At 40.8% G+C, this 24,636-nt stretch overlaps 1 protein-coding gene across 1 annotated transcript in view; it reads left to right on the top strand.

The window, feature by feature from the left end:
* The first annotated feature begins 1,052 nt into the window (after nucleotides 1–1,052).
* The window catches only part of TRPM6 (transient receptor potential cation channel subfamily M member 6), a 167,076-nt gene continuing 143,492 nt past the window's right edge, over nucleotides 1,053–24,636 (top strand). Inside the window, exon 1 of the mRNA XM_035029044.1 lies at nucleotides 1,053–1,299. Within this exon, the coding sequence (XP_034884935.1) occupies nucleotides 1,291–1,299 (9 nt within the window). The 5' untranslated portion in view covers nucleotides 1,053–1,290. The remainder of the gene's footprint in view (nucleotides 1,300–24,636) is intronic.

Raw genomic sequence — 24,636 nt, forward strand, 5'->3', positions numbered from 1 at the left:
GACAGCTAGCTCTGAAGTTCCCTATTCAGCACTGTATTTAAGATCCAGTTTTGGCTTTCCTCAGCCACTCGACGGGAAATGCATAATCTACTTCGCCCTGTTGGTGGAGTGGAATTCCACCTAAAAGAAACCATGTGTTTGCAGATACTCTATCAGGCTTCTGCTCACAAGATACTGCACCGTTTATCTAAATAAATCTCTGCCATTCCTTTCTCAAATCTGGGTGAGATTTCTCTCCCCCACCCCCGCTTCTTCTAGAAGCATTTATGAAGGGCCGATCACGTAGTAGTTGCTCTTTGTAACAACCATCTAAAGAAAAAGAACATTCCGTTGAGGACATGTACACGGATTCATTAGTTCTTCCTCGTCTTTCCGTACCCGGGGTTTCCAGAAAAGCGAGAAATTGCAGTTCAAAAGGGCACTGAAGTTTGTATTTATTCATTTATTTTTAAAGATTTTATTTATTTATTTGACTGAGAGAGCGAGAGAGCACAAGCAGGGGGAACAGGAGAGGGAGAGGGAGAGGCAGGCGTCCCAGCGAGCAGGGACCCGATGCGGGGCTCGATCCCAGGCCCCTGGGATCACGACCTGAGCCCGAGGCAGATGCCCAACCATCTGAGCCACCCAGGCGTCCCGGCACTGAAGTTTTTAGACTCAAGCCTGGTGGGGAAGAAAACAGGGCTGAGGGAACCCAGAGACCCTGCTAATGTTTCCGATTAAACTTTGGAATTATTAAAAAAAAAAAAAAAAAAAAAGGATCTAAATGATAACCCATCTTTCAAGGTGAGGCACCGAAATGAAAAGTAAAAATAAGCCCTTTCGTACTTGAGTGAAAATAACCACTAACAAAGCTGGCAGGGGTTCTCAGTACATTTTTATTTTATATAACTTAATACCAAAGTCGAACTTCAGGACAGCGTGTTCAAGCGCCGATGCGCAGGATTGACGAGGTTCCCTCAGCCGATTTGCTGCAACTGGGGAGCTCAAGCAGCTGATGACGACAGGAGTGTTAATCATTGCCCCGACCAGGCAATCTTAGTCACAAGTTCCTGCTGAAAGTGAAATCGTCCCCTCTGGTTTAGAAACGGCTAAAAACTTTTTACTAGGTTCACGTTGCAATTTCTCCTTTTCAGGTTAAGCACATGGAAATTTGTTCAGCAATTCTTTTTACAGCACTATTTCCATTAGTTGCTCCCACAAGCTGGAGTTTATCTGATTGTGTGGTGGATGGAAACTTCAGGATAAAATTCAATGGCCGAAGGCTGAGTGAAGTTTACCCTGGCTGTGGTTATGAAGAGGGTAAGTGAAAGAACCTCTTTGTTGCTCTTGTGTTTATTTTCTCTTATGCTAGATTTTATATGCCATAAAATGCAAAAGGCATACTCTTGCAATTACAATTAACCATTTAGATTTGCTTGATGATTGTTTTTAAGTGATCACAAGCCAAAACCAAGAAATTAAAACACACAATTAAGCATGCATGCCAAACAAAATTGCTTCAGTTTCCTCTTGAAAAAAATATATTAATTAAACAGCTTGTTTCGTTAATTGAACTGTTAGTGAAATGTCTTTCTACACTGATGGAAAGTTGAACTGTTCAGGAAATAGATTTCTTCAAGGCCTAAAACAGTCCTGGGCGCATAGAAGATTTTGTGGAAATAGCTAATAATTATTTCTCTCTTTTTTTAGTCTGCACTACATTAATGGGTTTTAGGAGGTATTTTCCAGTCATTTGCATAAAATCTTATGTACTTGATACATCAGCGATGAATGAAAAAGGAAGTAGAAATAAGGTTTTACTTGAAAATAATTTCACTTCTTTCCCACTATGATTCAAACTATGATTTCGTTTTTGAGAATATTAATGAACACTTTTCTTCTGAGTGTTCAAAAAACTACTGAGATAACACACGTTTTACAATATTGCCCAGCATTGTGAAAACCTGGAAACAACCAAATAAATGTTCATGAACAGGATGGTGGCTAAACACACTGGAATACTACATAACCCATAAAAAAGAATGAAGAGAATCTGTATTTATTAACATGAAACCAGACCAAATTATACTGCTAAGTTAAAAAAAAGCAAGTTTCTAAAACTAATACGTTAGTTAAATATAGCATATTTTCACTTTTTTTTTTGGTAAAAACAAATACCACTATCTACATACAAGTTTGTAGTAATATTCACCAAACCATTTACAGTGGCTACTTTTGGGGTGCTGAATACGAAAGTTTTCTATCTACTCTGTAGTTATTAGAATGCAAGTAGTAGGGATATTGTTTTATTTACTGCTAAAACCTCAGTGTATATAAATAATTGTGTCTGGTACATAATAGGCATGCAATAAATAGTGTTGACTGAATGAATACATGAATGAGGAGATTTCTGTAATACTTAAATTATTTAGAGTTGGCATGGGTAATTTGTAAGCAAATAAAATCCACAAAATACCTTAATTTTCATTGAAGTCACATTCATTTCTCAACATATATTCCTCCCTTAAAAAATATATACCTCTATTTACAGTGAGGAACTAGAGGTTCAAACAGATGAAACTTGCCAAAAGGCCAACCAATGAAGATAGGTCTGTTGGGCCCCAGATTGCATATTTTCTCACAACACTACAATTGCAAATGTCAGACGTGGGTTTAAAGGTAAACTCAGATGTTGGATGTAGCAGCTAAATTTATCTGACTGAAGATAGAGTATACGGAACAGGCAGGAAGGAGGTTCTGAAAAATTGACAGAGGTGACATTATCTGCAGAATGGTTTTAGGGCCCGTGGGCCAAATCCAGTCCACAGCTGCCTTTGTAAACAAAATCTTATTGGGACACAGCCATGTTCACTGTTTACGTATTGTCTACAGCTGCTTTTGTGCTAAAGTTAGCAGAGCTGAGCAGTCAGGACAGATACCATATGGCTTGCAGAGCCCAATATATTTATTACCTAGCACTTCACAGAATAAGTCTGCTGACCTGTGACCTAGAGTTTACGTTTTTGTGTGATCAGCAGTTCTGGGAAGGGATGAGATTGCCATTATCAATTCAGGACTGATAATAACTCTTAGTGCTGTATGAGTAGGATTCTCCAAGCATCCACTCATTCATTCAATCAGTTAACATTTCATTTCTTGAGCATTTACGAAGTGCCAGACACCCTGAACTCATAGTCTATTAGGCAGATAAAACAGTTGAAATACAGTGCAATAAATTCTACAGTGAAAAATAGGATAATGAGATACGATAACTTTTCTCTCTGCCTCTAGGCTACATGAGGACAGGCTTTGGTTCTGTTTCAGCTTATCACTTGTGCGCTCAGCTTTTAGCAGAGTGCCCAGCAGGCTGTAGTAGGGGATCAGTAAGCATTTGATGAGTGAACTAATGAATCAGTTAATATGATCGAGGTAACCATAGGATGCCAGGAGAACACACATAACCCAAACTCTGATAGGATGAGGTCAGGTTATGCAGCTGAAGAAGCGGAAGAAGTGAAGGGGGGTGGGGACAGCAAAGATAGCAGGATTGTAGGAGTTCAGTGGCCTCACCTTGGTGGTCTACTGCAAAGTCTACCCCCCGGAACTGGACGGAAAGAGAACTGTGAGCCTGAGCAGTATTTGGTGGGAGATTTGATGTGATAAATAAAATAGAAAACTCTGTCTGGTTCCTGACTCAAACACCTCCAGAAGCTTCCTCCTGTCTACAGGATAAGATCAAGTCCTCTAGAACTTGTTTTCTGCTAATTCAATTTTATTGCCCTTACTTTCTTATGTCAGTTCCCAGTGTCTAGTTTGATGCTTTCTGATTGCACTTCATTTGGTCTTAACTCTGCTTTGTAAAAAGATATGCTTCCCCCTTAGGATGTCCCTTCCTCTCTCTCTAATCTATACTGCTCATCCTATAAGGCCCAACATAACTATGGCCCTTCAGGCAGATTTTTCCCACCCACCCTGAGCCTTCTCGCTGATGTGTCATCTATGGATTCCATCACACATTCATACCCACCACTCACTCTCAGATTTAGTAATCAGGACTGCCGTGGGTTGGTTTGAGCCATTTCATGGGTTAATGCTTTGTAGGAAGCTTCATTAGAATGTGGGTTCCCAGAAGGAAGGAGGATGAGAGGTTTCCCTCATATTCTCTTAGTACCCGGAACAATATGTACACAATATTTGAGTAGACACTTAAATACTTATTGAATAAATAGACGAATGAGTCAGATGAATAAAAAGTTATGAGGTTAGAAATACTGCCAAAGAAGGGAAGTCAGAGAATGGAAAATAATTAGAGGAGATGCTTATAGGACAGGGAAATAATTAGTACTTTGTAATTAGAGGTATTCTCAAAAAGTATAGGTTTTGAGGGAAAATATTTAAGTTTATTTAAAAAAATTTTAGTAGAAATTCAGATGTGGAGAAATGAGTTAATCAACTTCTCTGTTTAGGGCACTTAATCATCATTGATCTGTGTAAGGTACTGCTCTTGTTTTTATGTATTCGTTTGTTTATTTACTTATGTATGTTTTCCTTACTGTCCTCTTTACCTATTGCCATTCCGCTTCACTACCACAGGAGTGGCTCTAATGTGGTTAATGTGTATCCTCTTTGTGCATCTGTTTTTGAAAACTGTTTGTTTTTTTAACATGTATTTAAAACATTTATATATGAGATGATATGTTATGAATCTCAATCTGCTTCTTACCTTTTTTATGAAGCATTAAGGTCTTTAAGATCTATACATATTGCTATAGTATAGATCTATTGTTTCTGATTGCTACATAATACTTCATGAAGTGAATTTACCACATTTCACCGATTTACACCTCCAGTGATGGAAAGCAACACGGCCTCCAAACCTCTGTCACTACAAATTATAATGAACATCCTTGTATCGTTCCCTCCTAGACCTAGTATGAGAATATATTTGGGAACAGTCACCAGGAATGGCATTGCTGGATCACAGGGTATATGTCTATTTAATTTGACTAAAGAGTAGCAGCAGATTCCCCTGCAGAATGGTGGCGTTAGGTTATGCACACGTTCCCTCCCTGCCCCATAAAGCGATGCACAGAGTTTCTATAAACTATGACCCTACTAATATTTAGTGTTGCCCAGCTTTCTAATTTTTGCTAGTCTGTTAAAAATTGATATTTCATTGTTGTTTTATTACTTTATTATTATTATTTATTATTATTACCTTATTTATGAAAAAGTTTCAAAATCTTGCTTGACTCAGTTTCTTTGAGTTTTTGTCCCATAAATTACCTGTTTGTAAATATTTCCCCATTTTGTTCTAAGGGAATTCTTGTCTTTGTTGTTGTTGTTAATTTACAATTAAGAGCTTATTAAGTCATTTTTTCAACCAAGAAAATTAACTTAAATTGTAGCATTGAATCACTTTCCTGAATACCCCTTACTTAATAACTCTATTTTTATTAAACATTATTTTGATTTTGAGAAGATAGCAGTGGCTCTATAGTTGTTAGATCTTCCCAAATCCCCACTTATAAAATATATGGCAAAAATGAAAACCCATGAACAATATTTGCAACAAAACTAAGTAGACTTCAGTCTCTCTTCTGGCACATAAGGAGATTAGAAGTTACCCTTCCTGATGCCACAACAAGAACAAAGCTGAGCAAACTGAGAGTTAACAGTTCTTTGAAGAAATGTCAATAGAAACTTCCAAAACTGAAGTGCAAAGAGAAAAAAAGAATGAAAAAGAAACAGACAGCCATTCTCTGAGACAAGTACAAAATGTTTGACATGTGTAATGGGAGAAGAGGGAAGGGTACACAGAAATATTTGAAGCAATAATGACTGGGAATTTCCCAAAACTCATGACAAGCACCACACCACAGATCCAGGAACTCAGGGAACACCAAGCAAGATAAATACCAATCTGTGAAGATTTAAAAACTATCCTAACTTCTCCTCCTTCTAAAACAGCAGGAAAATTCATTTTATGTAAAATGAGCAATGGCAAAGTATTGAGTTAAAATCTCACACAAAATTGCTATAAGAGGGCGCCTGGGTGGCTCAGTTGGTTAAGCAACTGCCTTCAGCTCAGGTCATGATCCTGGAGTCCTGGGATCGAGTCCCGCATCGGGCTCCCTGCTCGGCGAGGAGCCTGCTTCTCCCCCTGACCCTCCCCCCTCTCATGTACTCTCTCTCATTCTCGCTTTCTCAAATGAATAAATAAATCTTTAAGAAAAAAATTGCTATAAGAAATAAAGAGAATAAGGGTCACAATAACATCCCTAGGCAATGAAAGCATATCAGAAAATATGATTGAAAAATAGATAAAAACTGTAACTATTTCAAAACACACTAATAGGCAATAATGAAATAACACAAGCCATGAGAGAGCAGTATAAATCTGAAATAGAAAAATTCAGAAACGAGGCAACAGGACTCCAGAAAGAATTAGAATAAAACAACAAAAAATTTTAATGACTAAACTAGAAGTTACAAAGGAGTACATAAACACAGCAAATAAAATCTTAATAAAAATAGAAGAACAGGAGAGAAAAAAAAAAACAAAAAGAAAAAAAGGGGGAAAACAATTTGAGGGGAACAAAGAACAAATATTGAAGATAGAGATGATTTGACACATGGTTCATAAGAGTTGCGGAAGAAGAAATCCTAAGTAGGAGAACAGAACAAATATTAAAAAGTACAATTTTAAAGATTTCCTGAAACAAAAAAAAATTGAAGTCTCTATTGAAAGAGGACAGTGTGTATCTGAGGACATTGATCCAGAATAACAATGACCCAGTCTTATTCTGGTAAAATTGATGAACTTTAAAGGAAAAAAAAAAAAACAACCAAAAAACACAGAACAACCTTTGGTCATCAAGGAAAAAAATACCATGTGATGTATAAGAGAAAGAAAATCATATTATCATCAGACAGTTTGACAGCAATAATCTATGCCAGAAGATAAGGCAGTAACATATTTCTGATACTCAGTGAAAGCACCTGTGAGTTGAGGATTTTATACCCAACAAAACTGGCCTTCGAGTATGAAGCGCATAAGCTTTTAGCAACATGCCAAGGACTCAGAGAATATTGTTTTCATGAGCTTTTCCTGAGTAATCTACTAAACAACAACTTAACCAAAATGATGTGAGAGACATCATCATGAATACTGGTTCTGGCATTAAATATACTGTGTGGTTACCTGTAGAATTAATGATGAATAAGCATTAAAAAGGGTAAGTGTATAGCATGTAAGGGCTTATGTGATCTGAGAATGTAGACATGGTACAACTATTGAAAAGGGGGAGAATTATGGTACCATGGGCAAAGTTTTTTTCAGAAATCATAATGATCGGTGGTAGTATTGGAATTGGACTGCTGTGTTTACATGGGATAAAGTAATGAACAATTAATTAATGGGTATTTCATTTTACTGTCTCTGTCCTTGAGAACCAGGATTCTTTGTGTAGTTGAATAGAATACAGATTTAATATAAAGGAAATTAAATAAAAAATGTTTAACCTGAATTTCAATTGTAATTTAAGTATGAACTAACAAGATATTTTATTTCTCTACTGAGAAATTCTAGAAATAATGACAAACCAAGCTCTTGTGGCGCCCAGACTATGGTCTTCCTCAGGACCTGCCCAATAAAATAAAACAGGACTTCTTAGAGAAATAGCTAATTCTAGTTTTGGAGCTATAAAAGATTGTTTGAATTATCTCAAATAACTCAAGAGACAATATGAAGAGGCCCTCACTGATCAGAGATGGGACAAATTGAGTTTCAATAATAAGAATTGCAATGGATTGCAAATTAGTTATCTGGTGCTTTGCTTAAAGCCAGACACATTATATCACACAGTTTCTCAGAGTCCGGAGTCCCAGAACAGCTTAACTCTCTTACCTCAGTCTCAGAGTCCCTAATGAGATTACAGTTAGGCCATTCACTGGGGATAAGTGCATTTGCATTTGGGTGTGGAAGATCCACATCAGAAAATCACTCATGTAGCTCTTGGCAGGATGCTCCTGTTCTTCACTGTGTCAGCCTCCCCATAGGGCTGCTTACAATATGGCTTCCCTCTGAGTGCAGAGAAACAGTGAAGGCAGTCCAGGGAGCGAGCACCAAGGATGGCAGCTGCAGAGGTTTACAACCTAGTCTCAGAAGTGACACACCATCACTTCTGCTGCAGTTTATTGGTTACACAGACCAAACCCCCTCCTTGTGGTAGGGGACTGTGCAAGATGTGAAGGCCAGAAGGCAAGGATCACGAGGGGCCCTCTTGGACTCTGGCTCCTACAGTGTGAAACCATCAGATAGGCTTAAATCCATGCGTTTGCAATAATGTTCAAAAACCAAAAACCTAGTTGGTCTCCTGAGGATGACAGCCAGCCATACATTATCTTGAGAACTGGGGAAATGAAAGAATCAAGCTTTCCTATATGAACTATAACCAGAGTATTGGGCAAGCAGAGTAGATGAGTGAAGGATTCTTCTTATAAAATTATTTCAGCTAACGAACTAGGGTTGGAATATTACCCATATTACAACCCCCCAGTAAATGAATGAATTTGGGCATTGAACGTGAAATGCTGCTGACAACGAAGAACAAAGAAATTCAGACACATGTGCCATCTGATGAAACACACCACCACCTCGACCTTGCCGAAGGGACTGAAGCTGAGGCCCATCAGTCCTCTGGCTTCAATTGTCAATTTGCAGCAGAAGCAATGGGAGAAACACATTGAGCTCTACCGCGAATGTGCCATCAGCACCATCCAGACTGGAGGAAATCTCTACTGGCCAAATGGCCTGGGTTATTCAACAGAAAAAGCGTAAGGGAAGAAAGGGATGGATGGGAAATACAAGCAACATAAAAAAAATTAAAAAAAAAATGGACAAGACTAACTATAGCAGCTAGGAATGCATGCTTGGTTGATAAAATTATAAGGAAATGCAAGACAGTTGTCGAAGCCAGGACAGTGCAAGAAGGAAGATGATTACTATGTAAGTCAAGACAGTGGTTGCTTTGGGGTGGGGGACAGGACTGTGATTAAGATGGGGCACATGGAGGGGCACTTGGGTGGCTGGCAAACTTTTATGTCTTGACCCAGTAGGTAGCTACCAGAGCAGGTACCTTATAATCACTCACTAAGGTATTAATTTGTTTTATGTGATATCCTTTATCTGTGTTTTATCTTATGATAAAAAGGTAAAAAAACATTTCTGAAGATAATGTGTGAACGTAGTGAAGTATTCAAATAGTGGAAAAGTTTATAAGGTGAAAAGTCAGTCTCCTTTCCAACCTATCAGTTCTTGAATTTTTTTTCCCCAGAGGTAGCCATGGTCACCTGCTTCTTGTGTATCTATCCAGAGGGATCTTATGCATATAAAATCTCACACACACACAGACATATGTGTGCTTATTATATATGTATATATATGTGTGTGTGTGTATGTATATGTGGATGTGTGTATGTATAGAAATATATACATATATAACATATATAATTCCTTCTCATTTTATTTTTTTATTATTATTTTTAAAGATTTTATTTATTTATTTGACAGAGAGAGAGATAGTGAGAGCAGGAACACAAGCAGGATGAGTGGGAGAGGGAGAAGCAGGCCTCCCGTGGAGCAGGGATCCCGATGCGGGGCTCCATCCCAGGACCCTGGGACCATGACCTGAGCCGAAGGCAGATGCTTAACCGACTGAGCCACCCAGGCACCCCATTCCTTCTCATTTTAAAAGCATAAATGGGGGGGGGCACCTGGTAGAATTAGAATGCCATGCACATGTTCTGATCTTTGTTTATTTCCCTGAATATTTTGTAGACTGTTCTCTATCCCATAGGGCCAAATTAGATAAAACTGATAACGTCAGTCCCTCTTTCTAGGCTGCAACTAATATATTTTGACCTGTAAATAGCAGTTTAAATAAGCAGGTACATTTTCTAAGAATATACTTTATTAAGTCAGTAGATGTGTTCCTAGTTTCTCAATGTGGAGATACTGCTCATATTGATTTTGAAGGTACACCTCTTTCATAAAATTTAAAACCCACATGTCCTTTCTTTTTTTTTAAACCCAAGGTTTCGGTTTAAACAAACCTGCTCACCCTTTGATTCAGACAAGATAACCCCAAGGGAAGGGTGGATTCTAGAGTTAGCAAAGTGCTCCTTCAGCATTTCCCTTAATGAACTCAGAGGTATTTTATGGCAAGTGTCAAAACAACACACGTGTGACTAACCTTTGTGCTTCTCAGTTGATAACCACCTGTTTGTGGTGGTAAGTAGAATTAGAGCAGACAGACATGCCTTTAAACTCTAATCTTGGGCTAGTAAATGTTTTCTGGGCATCAAACTGTATTCTTAAGGGAAAAAAATGAACTTGATGAGGTATTTTAACTAACTCTTTATTTCCTTTAATTTTTTTTTTTTTTTTTGCTTTTTCAGTCACTTAAGTAGTATCTATTGAGTACTTACCCAGCACTTAGCAGTGGGCAGCGCCCCGATGTACCAAGGAAGGAGGTACAAAGACAGAGCTTATGGTCTTGCTGGGGATTCACGATATACACACATATGAAACAGCTAGTGAACAAGAGAGTCTTGTATACATCTGTGTGTTTGTCTCAGTGGATGTAAGCATGTGTTAATATTATGTAACACACATAGAAATATACGTGTATGCTAAGCGGTGTGGCACAATTAGAAAGCAGGCAAGAGTTTGGAAATTATGTTAAGGGACAGTAAGCCAAAGCAGCTGCAAGGCGGTGTGAATCTGGTTGTTGGGCAAGATTCTGCTGCAGAAAGCTCCGGAGCTGAGCTTTTCTTTTTCTTTTGAAATGATTATAGATTCATGGGCAGTAGCAAGAGTAGTACAAAGAGGTCCCACGGACCCCTCACTGAGCTTCCCCTAATCTAACAGTCTACATGACTACAGTACAATATCAAAACTGGCATACTGGGGACACCTGGGTGGCTCAGTCATTAAGCATCTGCCTTCGGCTCAGGTCATGATCCCAGGGTCCTGGGATGGAGCCCCGCATCGGGATCCCTGCTCAGCGGGAAGCCTGCTTCTCCCTCTCCCACTCCCCCTGCTTGTGTTCCCTCTCTCGTTGTGTCTCTTTCTGTCAAATAAATAAATAAAATCTAAAACAAAAACAAAACTGGCATATTGACATTGGGACAATCTACAAATCCTTTCCAAGTTTGCATGTACATACTTCTGTGGAACTGAGCTTTGATAAAGGAAGTTCAAAAGATAAGAGGAATGAGGAAAAACCAGAGTAAGCAAACCTCACAGGGCAGTTACTTTACAGAAATGTCTTCTTTCTCTCTTCTTCCACCATGTAGGCATCCCCCTAATCCTTTGTCAATTAACCACACCTCCTTCCCCACCAGGGGTTGGCTTGCTACCTCCTGTTCACAAATGTTACCTAAGCACAATGTGTTCTTAGTCCAGCGGTCCAAACACAGGCGACCTCCCTGCCAGAAATCATTTGCTCTGTGAGCTAGTTTGCTAAGAAGTCGTCTGGAGCCCAGGACCGATTTTCCCTTGGATTCAGAGATGCATAGGTGATGGGTTCCCCAGCCTATCTCCAGGCCTATGTAACTCAGAATGAAACTAAGCCCCATTCAGACCAGTATCTGTCATTGCTGTACATGGTGGTAGTGTGGGGTTTCTGGGAGTTAGGGAGGAGGATTCTCTGCTGTGTCAGATGGACTCCAGTCTTCACAGGTCCCATTCTATTGCTACAAACTGCCGCTGTGTCCAGTGGGTAATGTTAAAGGGAAAGCCCTTTTTTGACAGTTTTAATTACACCAAATAAAATCTTTTGTAATTCAAGTATTGACCCACTTAACCCTCAGTTCCAAAAGAGATGACATAGGAAGCGCAAGACAGGGAGCTGATGAGGAGAACTAGGTAGAGAGATACTGAAAAGTGAGTTCTAGAAGGAAACTGAGAGAAGGAATTACCAGGGATTCATTCTTCATATTCGCTCTCTCTCTGTCCCCCTTGTATCTTTCTGAATTCTCCGAATTATCTACGACTAAGGCCTTACTGCCTTTATACTCAGAAAAATTAGAGTGCTTCTGGGATGAAAGAGGTGCATGCACGTTTTTGACACAGTTTCTAGCCTGGCTAGGAGATGAGGAGGCCCTGGGGCAGTGTGCTCCTTAAGGCAGAGGTGAGGCCCTTTCTAGCTCCCGCGGCTTTGGGTAGGAGCTCTGAGCGCACCGAAGCACGTACATGATTCAGAACTTCAGAGGAGAGGTGTCTACACAGAGAAAGAACAGAGGCCGCCCTCTCTTTGGTTTTCCTGATGCAACATGAAGCCACCATTGGTACCTGTGGACAGAGTCCTACAAGAGTCAAAAAAGGAAGTCACAAGTCCTTTAAACCCTGGGTTTACAGTCATCATTCCAGAAGAGGTTACACTGGAAATCCCACACTTCCGCTAAGGCAATGTTGACAAACATCCTGCTCTTTCAGTTCTTGAACTGAACCTGCTATCCCTAAGTGTTCATGCTCAGCCAGGGAGAAAGAAGGGCAGGTTTCCAGACATTCTCTGAGTAATAGCCACCTGAAGTACTTTTGTTTTCTTGGGTGGTCCTGATACTGATTTGGTCCCGTGCTCATGACTGTAGATCCTTTTCTATTTCTGTACAGAGCCTCAAACAGCAGTGATGGGGTTTCCTGTGTCCTCTCTGTGCTGTCCTAGATGGAACTGGTTTTTTGATTTTTTTTTAATTTTCTTTTTTTTTTTTCAAATTTTCAAATTTTTATTTAAATTCTAGTTAGTTAACATACAGTGCAATATTGGTTTCAGGAGTAGAATTCAGTGATTCATCACTTACATACAACACCGAGTGCTGATCATAACAAGTGCCCTCCTTAATGCACCTAGATCACCTATCTAACCCATCCCCCACCCACCTCCCTCCATCAACCCTCAGTTTGTTTTCTATCATTAGAAGTCCTAGGGTGGAGGGTGGTGCCTGGGTGGCTCAGTCGTGAAGCATCTGCCTTCAGCCCAGGTCATGATCCCAGGGTCCTGGGATCGAGCCCCGCATCAGGCTCCCTGCTCTTAGGGAAGCCTGCTTCTCCCTCTCCCACTCCTCCTGCTTGTGTTCCCTCTCTCGCTGTGTCTCTCTCTGTCAAATAAATAAATAAAAACGTTCCATGCTCATGGATTGGAAGAACAAATACTGTGAAGATGTCAATGCTACCTACATTGACATCTACACATTCAATCTACACAATGCAATCTACACAATGCAATCTACACATTCAATGCAATCCCCATCAAAATACCATCCACTTTTTTCAAAGAAATGGAACAAATCATCCTAAAATTTGTATGGAACCAGAAAAGACCCCGCATAGCCAGAGGAATGTTGAAAAAGAAAAGCAAAGCTGGCGGCATCACAATTCCGGACTTCCAGCTCTATTACAAAGCTGTCATCATCAAGACAGTATGGTACTGGCACAAAAACAGACACATACATCAATGGAACAGAATAGAGAGCCCAGAAATGGACCCTCAACTCTATGGCCAACTAATCTTCGACAAAGCAGGAAAGAATGTCCAATGGAAAAAAGACAGTCTCTTCAACAAATGGTGTTGGGAAAAGTGGACAGCCACATGCAGAAGAATGAAACTGGACCATTTCCTTACACCACACACAAATATAGACTCCAAATGGTTGAAAGACCTCAATGTGAGACAGGAGTCCATCAAAATCCTACAGAAGAACACAGGCAGCAACCTCTTCGACCTCAGCCGCAGCAACTTCTTCCTAGAAACATCGCCAAAGGCAAGGGAAGCAAGGGCAAAAATGAACTATTGGGACTTCATCAAAAATAAAAAGCTTTTGTACAGCAAAAGAAACAGTCAACAAAACCAAAAGACAACCGACAGAATGGGAGAAGGTATTTGCAAATGACATATCAGATAAAGGGCTAGTATCCAAAATCTATAAAGAACTTAACCAAACTCAACACCCAAAGAACAAATGATCCAATCAAGAAATGGGCAGAAGACACGAACAGACATTTTTCCAAAGAAGACATCCAAATGGCCAACAGACACATGAAAAAGTGCTCAACATCGCTCAGCATCAGGGAAATCCAAATCAAAACCTCAGTGAGATACCACCTCACACCAGTCAGAATGGCTAAAATTAACAAGTCAGGAAACGACAGATGTTGGCGGGGATGCGGAGAAAGGGGAACCCTCCTACACCATTGGTGGGAATGCAAGCTGGTGCAGGCACTCTGGTAAACAGTATGGAGGTTCCTCAAAAAGTTGAAAATAGAGCTACCGTACAACCCAGCAATTGCACTACTGGGTATTTACCCCAAAGATACAAATGTAGGGATCTGAAGGGGTACATGCACCCCGATGTTTACAGCAGCAATGTCCACAAGAGCCCAACTATGGAAAGAGCCAAGATGTCCATCGACAGATGAATGGATCAAGAAGATGTGGTATATATATAATGGAATATTATGCAGCCATCAAAAGGAATGAAATCTTGCCTTTTGCAAGGACGTGGATGGAACTGGAGGGTATTATGCTGAGCGAAATAAGTCAATCAGAGAAAGACATGTATCACATGATCTCACTGATATGAGGAATTCTTAATCTCAGGAAACAAACTGAGGGTTGCTGGAGTGGTGGGGGGTGGGTGGCATGGGGTGGCTGGGTGATAGACATTGGGGAGGGTATGTGCTATGGTGAGCGCTGTGAATTGTGTAAGACTGTTGAATCACAGACCTGTACCTCTGAAACAAATAATACATCATATGTTAAAAAAAAAAAGAAGAAGATAGTAGGAAGGGTAAAATGAAGGGGGAGAAATCGGAGGGGGAGACGAACCATGAGAGACTATGGACTCTCAGAAACAAACTGAGGGTTCTAGAGGGGAGGGGGTTGGGGGGATGGGTTAGCCTGGTGATGGGTATTAAGGAGGGCATGTATTGAATGGAGCACTGGGTGTTATATGCAAACAATGAATCATGGAACACTATATAAAAAACTAATGATGTAATGTATGGTGATTAACAACATAATAAAATTAAAATAAATAAATAAATAAAATCTAAAAAAAAGAAGTTCTAGAGGGGACTTTTAAGTCTATACTTATGTCAGTCCCTTTTTATTTTATTTTATTTGAGAGGGGGAGAGAGAGAGAGAGCACGCCTGTGCGCGTGAGTGAGAGCTCAAGAGCTGGGGGGGAAGGGGGGGTTGGGAGGGACAGACTCCCTGCTGAGCAGGCAGCCCTACTTTGCTCGATCCCAGGACCCCAGGATGCTGGAATTATGACTTGAGCCCAAGGCGAACACTTAACCAACTGAGCCACCCAGGTGCCCCGTCAGTCCCTTTTTTGATACAGTTTACAACCCACAGGAAAGTGTTTGTCTTCCAATCTCTGCTCATTTTACTGATGAGATACATTATTTGCAGTAATTATATTCTCCTTTTGTGGTTTTTGATTTCCATTATGTTATTATGACTTCGTAAAACATTTTATGGAAATATGATACTCATACTTGTGCAAGTCTGGTTTTTCTCTGTAGATACAGTCATGCTGGTCTAAGCATACTAATGCCATAAAAAGTTAAAATGTTTCAACTTGCTTTATTCTTCATACTTTTTTAGTGAGAATTCCTGAGCCACATAAAATATACTTAGCAATTTATATCTGTTTCCTGATAACTCTTAAAATAAGAGAGGGTAATTTGGAGCAAGTATGATATTTACTAAAGAGTTATAGATAATAAAGCTCTTCCACTTAGTTGGGTTGAATAAACATTTCTTGCATGCTGGGCCATGTAAATGCTAGGTGATACAAAGAGAAAGAAGTGATTCCTACCTTTACAAGGTGTACAATATAGCCGAAACAAAACAAAAACTGAATGAATATCCCTTTTGTCATTGCACCAAGGGAGGTCTGTAATATTCAGAGGCCAAAGCGATTGGGAGGAACCTCTTGGTTGAAGGGACGTGGGTTGTAGGAAGGATTGTGGGTGGTGTAGGTAGAATGACTACATAAACATGGACCCTTCTGAGAATAAAAAAGGGTGCTATTCATATTTATGCTTGTGCAAGAGGCATTATCTGACTCTATTTTAGGGCAACAAGGAGTTAGGGTGCCCCTTGTTAAAAGGCCAGATTTAGGGAGAATTGTCATGAATCTGAATGGTAGAAAAATGTATTAGTTTGCATGGCTGCCATAAATGGATGGCTTAAACAATGGAAATTTTATTGTCTTGTAGTTCTAGAAGTCAAAAGTTGAAAATCGAGGTGTCAGCAGGATTGGTTCTTCTGAGAGCTGTGAGGGAAGGATCTATTCCAGGCCCCTCTTCTTGGCTTGGAGGTTGTTTTTTCCCTGTGTCTTCACATCATCTCCCCCTATGCACGTCTATGCACGTGTCCACATTTCCCCTTTTCATGAGGACACCAGTCATATTGGATTAGAGTCCAATTTAATGGCCTCATTTTAACTTGTTACCTCTGTAAAAATCCTATCTCCAAATAATGTTACATTCTGAGGTACTGGGTGTTAGGACTCCAACATACCTTTCTGCGAGGGATACAATTTCAACTAATAATAGGAAGGATGGTAGAAAACTGGCAAGAGCATCATAGTAGTAGAGAAGTTAACTTCTGGATAGTTGGTGGGCACTAGCTTCCTAGTACACATCATGATCAGGAGGCAAATCTAGGTTTTAATAAGAGGGATGGGAGGGATCAAACAAAATGAAGGATCACGAGAGCAATAGAGACTTTTACTTTGGGGTATTATTTGTGTTCCAAGAGTCCTCTTTCCAGGTGTGCAATAAGAATTGGACACTGGTGACAGAGGGATCTTCAAGTGACAGTTGACTACAGCATACTAAGATGTGGGATGCCGTGTCTGGGAGGTGCCACAAAGAGGCTGGTCACATTTTAGCACATTAGTTGATAATTTTCTGCTATGAGACCTGATTTTATTTACTTATGAAATTAAAGCTATTTTATCCTTCTCCTGTCCCCACAGAATAATAAATATGATGAATTCCAAGCTCTGTGGAGGAACCATCTTGAGTTAGTTCAAAGTGTCTATAGTGACAAAAGTTTTGGGGCATGTTCAAGAAATAGCATCTAAAATATACTTATACTCGCAAAATAGTATGCAGACGAAAAGTCAGGGAGAGGAACATACACATTGCTTGGCGTAGGTATTAGGGGCTTAGAAAAAGAAATATCAGACCTTTGTGTTCTTGCAAAGTGTAATCTATATCTTTGTTTCATTACTGTGAAAGGCCAATGGGAAACTTCATAAACTATGGTAATATGTGGATTCCTGCTGAAATTCACATGGACATGTTTTCATTCTTATGTTGTCGCTCTTTCATCATTGATCTTGATCTCCATAAGTATTGATGAAATAGTGGTGCACACATTTCCTTGGCAAAGAAATTGGCATCAGGGTTGTGTGTTCAGTTGAACGGCTTTAGCCAGAACAAAATTATCGTAGCCTGTGTGGTTGAGAAGCACCAGGCTCTGGAGTGTAATACATGAATCATAAAACATAAAAAAAGAATAGCACTGGTACTGAACTTTGGGCTCAAAGGGTCTGGGATATGAGTGAAATTCATGTTTTATTCATCAGGGAGAATAAATGATCAGAAAAAGCATAAAATGGGAATTTCAGGTAATCCTGTGAGTCATTCCAAGATATGTGAGATTTTCACTTTTAATTAATTTTAAAAATTATAAAATTAATAAGATCACAGTACAGAATACTTAGAAAAACAAAAAGGAGCCATTTCTAATTTTTTTCTGCGTAATTTTTTTTACATAGTTGTACTCATGCAGTATATGCACTGTTCTAGCTCTCTTTTTGGCCTTCTTCTAGGATCTTCATTGTTAGCAGTTTTCAACAGTTACATAATTACACATCTAGTAATTTAATTACTCCTCTAATAACAGACTGTCAGCTAATTTCTAACATATTATGTAATTTTGATATGACTATCTTATTCTACAAATTAGGATCATATGTAAGGTGGGTTTTTTTGGGCGAGAGTTCTAGATGTGATCTTTCTGGGTCACAGGGTTGTGAAGACTTTAAGGACCACATTTTATTCTTAGTTGAGTAAAACAATCTCCATTCTACCAGAACTGTGGAATTCCTGAGTCTAGGCCTCCATTGGGCCTGCAGCTTCGGCCTTCCCCCTCATGTAACACTACCCTAGACCACCATCCTGGGAAGAAAGACTACGTGGAGAGACTGGCCAACCCTCACTCAGAACCACACAGCCAACCCTTAGGATTTATTTACTTAAGATGGTTAGATAAATTTTGTGGTTAGATTATAGCGATTCCAGATTTAGTATCTAAACATAATGACCTTGTCTCAAAAAAGTTTGAATTATTATACTTTTAAGGATATTACTGCAATGCTTGGGCATCTTTACCATTAAGGAAATCACACTCGATTTGTTTAGAGAAGGACGTAATCTAAAGGTCTCATCAATCCTGGATCCCTGCAGTTTCTTTTTCTGTGTAGATCTGCTACCATACGGAAAGTCAGTTGGAAAAAAATGAGTCTTTGCTCAGAGTTTATAAATACTTTCATTGAAGTAACATTAAAACAAAAGCAAAATGAAACCTCAGTAGTAAATAGAAGTTGAGATTATTCTGGATAGGAACTCTGATAGCATAGAAACACCATGGGCCTTGGAGTCAGACAAACTGTTTTGGAATGCCAATTCTTCTACTTACTCAGTCTGTGACTCTGGACAAGTTTTGACTTTTTGGAAACCCAGTTATTATATAAAATGGTGGTTAATAATGTGTTAAATAAAAATAAGGCATAGGGGTGCCTGGGTGGCTCAGTCTCTTAACAGTCTGACTCTTGATTTTCGCTCAGGTCATGATTTCAGGGTTGTGAGATCAAGCTCTGCAATGGGCTCTGTGCTGGGTGTGGAGCCTGCTTGGGATTCTCTCTCCTTCTCCCTCTGCCCCTGCCCCCCTCCTCTCCCTAAGAAAATAAATAAATAAATAAAATTTAAAAAATAAGTCCTATCTCAACAGCTCACAGTGAGTGCCTGATAAGTAGTAATTTCTTCCCTCCTTTATTCATGGCACATATTGATAATGTAAAGAGTACTTCAGAAGGAATACTTAAAATATTATCAATTTAAAATGTTTTCAAAAGCCTCTCATTTTAGTTCAAGGGATCCTATATATGATTTTTGTAACTTTCTGTGAAGTTCTACTCATTTAAAAATAAGTTAAAAGAGGGGTGCCTGGGTGGCTCAGTCAGTTAAGCCTCTGCCTTCGGCTCAGGTCATGATCCCAGGGTCCTGGGATCGAGCCCTGTATCGGGCTCCCTGCTTGGCGGGAAGCCTTCTTCTCCCTCTCCTACTCCCCCTGCTTGTGTTCCTGCTCTCGCTATCTCTCTCTCTCTGTCAAATAAATAAATAAAATCTTTTAAAAAAATAAATAAAAATAAGTTAAAAGCAAAAACAGTGCTGGATAAATGAGGCCGGTATGGAGGGTTTAATTAGTTGGTTTCTTCTAGTTAAGCCATATATTTTTTCTGTCTTTCAGTTTTCTCACCTAAATGGAATAACAAAGCTTCTTAAACTACTGAAGTACTCGTTCCATGGATGAACAACTGTGTTCACCTTTCAGGGAAAACGTAATCGGTTGAATAGTGGTTTTTGCCCTGCCCCCCCCCCCCCCCCCCCCGTAATTTAATCAAGAGAAAAGGACTAAAGGTTAAAATTTTTAGTACTGGTAGACATTTCCTGTCAAATAGATATATTCTTAAGTCTGATATATGCAAGTAATAAAAACCAACTTCTGATTCATACAGTTAGTTACCCAACTAAATTTTAATGAATGCTCCTTATGTTCAAGGTGTGTGTAAAAACAAAACAAAACAAAATAAAACAAAAAACCATGGACCTTTACAGCCACGCAGACCTGTGTTCAAATTTTCATTGGCTTCACACCTTACAAGTTGAGAGACTGCTGAGACTCACAGTGAAGATTTCTGACCTTTAGTGAATCCTCACAGAGATTTTGTGTGGACAAAAATTAAGGAAAACAATGAGAAAAGAAACTGAGTTATGTATTGCTTTACAACAAGTAACCCTCAAATTTAGTAGCTTAAAATAACATTGGTTGATTATGCCACATGATTCTGAGGGTTCTCTGTGTACTTCTGAGGGTTGGTCTTTCTTCCCAGGATGGTGGTCTAGGGTAGTGTTACATGAGGGGAACGCCGAAAATGCAGGGCCACTTGAGGCCTAGACTCAGGAACTTTAACCGTGTCACTTTGGCCATATTTTATTTGCCACAAGTCTAGTGCAGATTTAGGGCTGCGGAGAAGAGACTGAACCTCTTCATGGGGGAGGGGGAGCTTTTGCAAAGTCCCATTGCAAAGAGGTGTGTGCTGGGATGGGAGGAGTTTGTGGTCATTGAACAAAGAACAGTATCAACTGTGTTTGTTTTGAAGAAGCTGAAGAAGATGGTATCTATCCGCGGGCCTGGCAATTTGTTACAGGCATCAAGCAGTTTTAAGGCCCTTCTTTTCTTCCCTTCAAGAATCATTCACAGTTGAATGTGAATATACGTCCTAGTGGAGCTTAGGTTTGGTGTCATTGCCCGTAATGTACACTTTAAACCCCCCCCCCCCCAGCTGCCTGAAGCTACCAAAGTAGGCTTGTGTAACAACCTTGTGTGATAGGATGTCCAGTTAAATTGGAATTTCAGATAAGCAATGAATAATTTTTTAATAGAAGTATGCCTTCCCTTGTTAGCCGTTTGGCATATATTCTTCTAGAACTTTCCTGTGAATATTCCAGCCTACACGTATAAATCTTAAAAAATGAGATATTTGCTTTTACTAGTTGCTGTTTTCCCTTTCCATATCTGTACCTTTAGATCTAAGTCATTCTTCTGAAAGCTGCACAGTGTTGCATGGCCCGTTGACGTTCACTGATGGCTGTGTGGGTTAGTAACGATCCTTCTTCATTACAGAAAGTGCTGCTACACATACCCTTACAGACATATCTTTGTGTATATCTGATGTATGAAGTCCTAGGATCGGCACTGTGACGAAGAAGGACATGCCTTGAATCTGGAATGTTAAAATACATTATAAAAGGGTATCATTTTAAACTGTCACCAAAGAGAAAGAGTTCCTTTTTCTCCACCTTGCCAGCCATCAATATTTTAATCTTTGCTTATGTAACATGAGGAAAAATCCATTTTCATAGCAAATAGAGAAATAAATTGGGAGCAGATTCCCTTTAGAAGCACTGAATAGGAGAGAAATGTCTTCAGTAAGCAGAAGAAAACAGATTGCTTCCTTTCAAAAGGAAATTTGATTTGTAGCTGTTGGGGAAAATAAATGCATGAAATTCAAACCCAGCCCCTTGGGTTTGAATAGGGAAGTCTAAAAACAGAAACAGTTACACAGGAATGGACTGGGAGGGCTGAATTGCATCCCTCATTGCTGGCAACACACCCTCGTCTGACTTCTTCAATTAATTACCCATACCTTTAAACTTTCCCCACAGTGGAACCCACGCTAGCTTACTATACTTTCCACTATCCCCTTCAGAATACCAGTGCATTTGTTCTGTTTCCTGTATGCCTCAGGAAGGAAAGGGGTGACCACCCAGAGTGAGGACCACAAACCAAAGGTGGTAATATGCCCTGATGCATGGGGGGCCAGAGTTCCCCCATGGTGTTCTTTCTTCTCGGTGCAAAGGAACAGAGCTATTTTTTTTTTTTTTCTCATTTTCCCTCCTAGACTGTCCAGAGAGGATGGTATTACTGTGCAAAAATCCCAACAACCCTCACTGCTGTCCAAGTAAACCCAATCAAGACCAAGTCCAAGCTGAAACAAATTTCTTCAGGAGAAGAATGCATATATTAGAAACGACCCCTAAGTGGCCTCCAATTACTGGGACTCATCATCTTCACACATTAAAAAAAAGATCTTCACACATTAAAAAAAAAATGTCATACCCATTTTTCTCCGCTGAAAAATCAGCTATTCTTTTCCATTCTGAAATCATTAGATTGACTTTAAAAGTTGGAGCAGTATCTTAAAACCATGTTGGGTCTGGAAACAAACACACATAATGCCCAGGATAAGAAGGGAGGTCTGACAGAGAAGTTGACATAGGAGTTAAGAATGAGAAGAGGAAAAAAGGGATAAGGGAAGGCAAACAAATGAGAAAATATAGCACTGTTTCTATTAACAAGTGTTACCAATGGTGCCCCAGGTACCGTTTCATTTGTGATTGTTCTTCCTCCTACAAACTCAAACTCCTTGCAGACTGGACAATGTCTTATTCATCTTTGTTTTCCCGGCACCCAGCAGGATACCTGACAAACAGTCTGTGTTCAGGAAATACTTTTTGGCCTGAGTCAAGCCAGAGTAGACTACTAATGAACATTTTAAAGTGTAGATTTCAGAGCTAGTTTTGGGGCATAGGTATATTTGTGGCCAGAAGACTTCTATAGATAAGCCTTTAAATCGATTGAGGCGCTGTGAAAGATACAGATTCTTGGGCCGCAACCCAGAGATTCCAATACCAATGGTCTGGGAGGAGTGGGTGGGGCCCTGGGAATCTGCAGTTTTAACAGATTCCTCAGGTGCTTCTGATACAAGGGAATCCAGGGCAGCTTGTAAATGAGCACATCAGATGCCATAAGCCCTGGAATGGCCCTCGTAGTTTAGACTTTGTGCCTTGCAGCTTGATCAGAAAAGAGCATGTGACCATACTAACATGTAAATTTACCAAAGACATTAAACTAGAAGCAGTGATCACAGTGCACCAAGATCTTAAGAATCTTGGGTCTTAAATGTCCAGTCTTCTTGGTGGGTCTGCAGATTTCTGAGAGCTCCCAGTTTCTAGTGGTGTGAGAGACCTAACAGGGGAGATATATGGAGGAGCACCAATCAAGACGTGCTTACCTGCCTTAGGGGGTGCTTCTGAACCTGCTCACTGCCTATAGATCATTAACATTTTGAAGGAGATGGGTCAAGCAAAGAGTGAACGTGTTAACAGGAAAACAATGTTACAGCACATATAAGGTGTTCAAGTTTTCTAATATATGTTCGTTAAAACCACGCTAAGAAATGGGGGGAGGGGGAAGAACTATGTATATAAACAATGTATATACACCCCAGAAAAAAAAAAGAAGTGGGGGAGGGGCAACCTGTTAACCATGTCTGCCAATGTGAGCTCACGGACTGAAAGGGTAGGTGCCCCTACTCTTAAGTCAATAATCAGGGATGAATGGCTAGCATCGTTAATTACAGCACTAGTTAATTACAAGCAGCATTGTAATTACAAGTGAGCATCATCTGCCAACATACTGGGATCCACCCATAGTCATGGACCCCACCTGCATCAAGACTGCCTAGCTAGAAGAACGCACCGAAAATAACAGAAATCAGGAACGCATTTGTATGGTACTTTATGGATTTCTTTTATTCAGTAGAACCTCTGAGGAAGGTGGGTTTGTTCGGTGTCATTCCCACCGCATAGACAAGCAAACTCAGGCGCTGAGGGGTCCCTTGACATACCCAGTAACTCCAAGATAGTAAAAGTGGTGCATAAGGCTAACTCTTTCGTGTCCTCCCCCTACCACAGTGACTCAACAAGAACAATACGATACCACAAATACGTCTGTTACCGAACATTCTATTTGGCCTTCACTTTCATTTAGGTGAGGTAGAAATACACCTCCTTTCCACACGGGAGGTAAATGAAGCGAAAAAGGATCTTGACAAATCTACAGGGCCGTAAAAGGCAGCGTGGGGAGGTGGAGCCCAGATGTGACTCCACAAGTCAGAAGCTCAGATAAGGCTTTGCGAGCGGGCCTGCGAGTCAAGGATGAAAGCCCGACCAGCTGTGGAGCGCTTACAGGTAGGCAAGGCCGCCCAGGGCTGGCGGGGCGAAAGGGCCGTGGGCCATTTACCTGATCTGCACCCAGGGCCCCAGGCGGCTGTGGGTGGGGCCGGTCGCGCACGGATCTAAGTAGGATCTAGAATAGCTAGGACTTATGAAACACCTGCTTTCCAGTCCTCGGGTCCCCACCTGAAGCTGATTATCATCTCTGAGGTTTCGGCTAACGTAGGGCACCCACTAAAGGGCAGGTCCCGCAGTCCCCGTTCCAGGAGCTGGAATGGGGCCAGCGCGGAGGTGGGGTCAGAGCGGAAACCTAACGGGGCGCGGGGTTCAGCTCAGGGCGGTGGGGACACGTCCCTGCAGAGGAGGTAGCTCCCGCGTTCCGCTCGGGGCCCGCGGCAGAGGAGACCGGACGTGGCGTGAGCCGGGAGCAGGGAGGAGAGAAGGCTGCGCTCGGAGCGGCCAGGGGCACGTCTGGCCGGCGGGGACTCGGACGAGCCGGGCGCCGCGGTTCCCGGAGGCCGCGGGAGAAGTGCCCAGGCGGTCGTGCGTGCCCGGCGCGGGAGTCCCGGAGCGATGAGAGTGCAGGTCAAGGTAAACTCCCCGCCGCCCCCCGGGCGCCCATCCCTTACCTCGCGCCGCGGGGACTCGCAGCCTCGGGACCTGCGGACCGGCTCCTCTCCACTCGTGGCCCGGAGCGCGACAGAAAGTTC

This window comes from Mirounga leonina, unplaced genomic scaffold, assembly GCF_011800145.1.
Source record: "Mirounga leonina isolate KUSES-001 unplaced genomic scaffold, KU_Mleo_1.0 Mir_224, whole genome shotgun sequence".
Lineage (NCBI taxonomy): Eukaryota > Metazoa > Chordata > Mammalia > Carnivora > Phocidae > Mirounga > Mirounga leonina.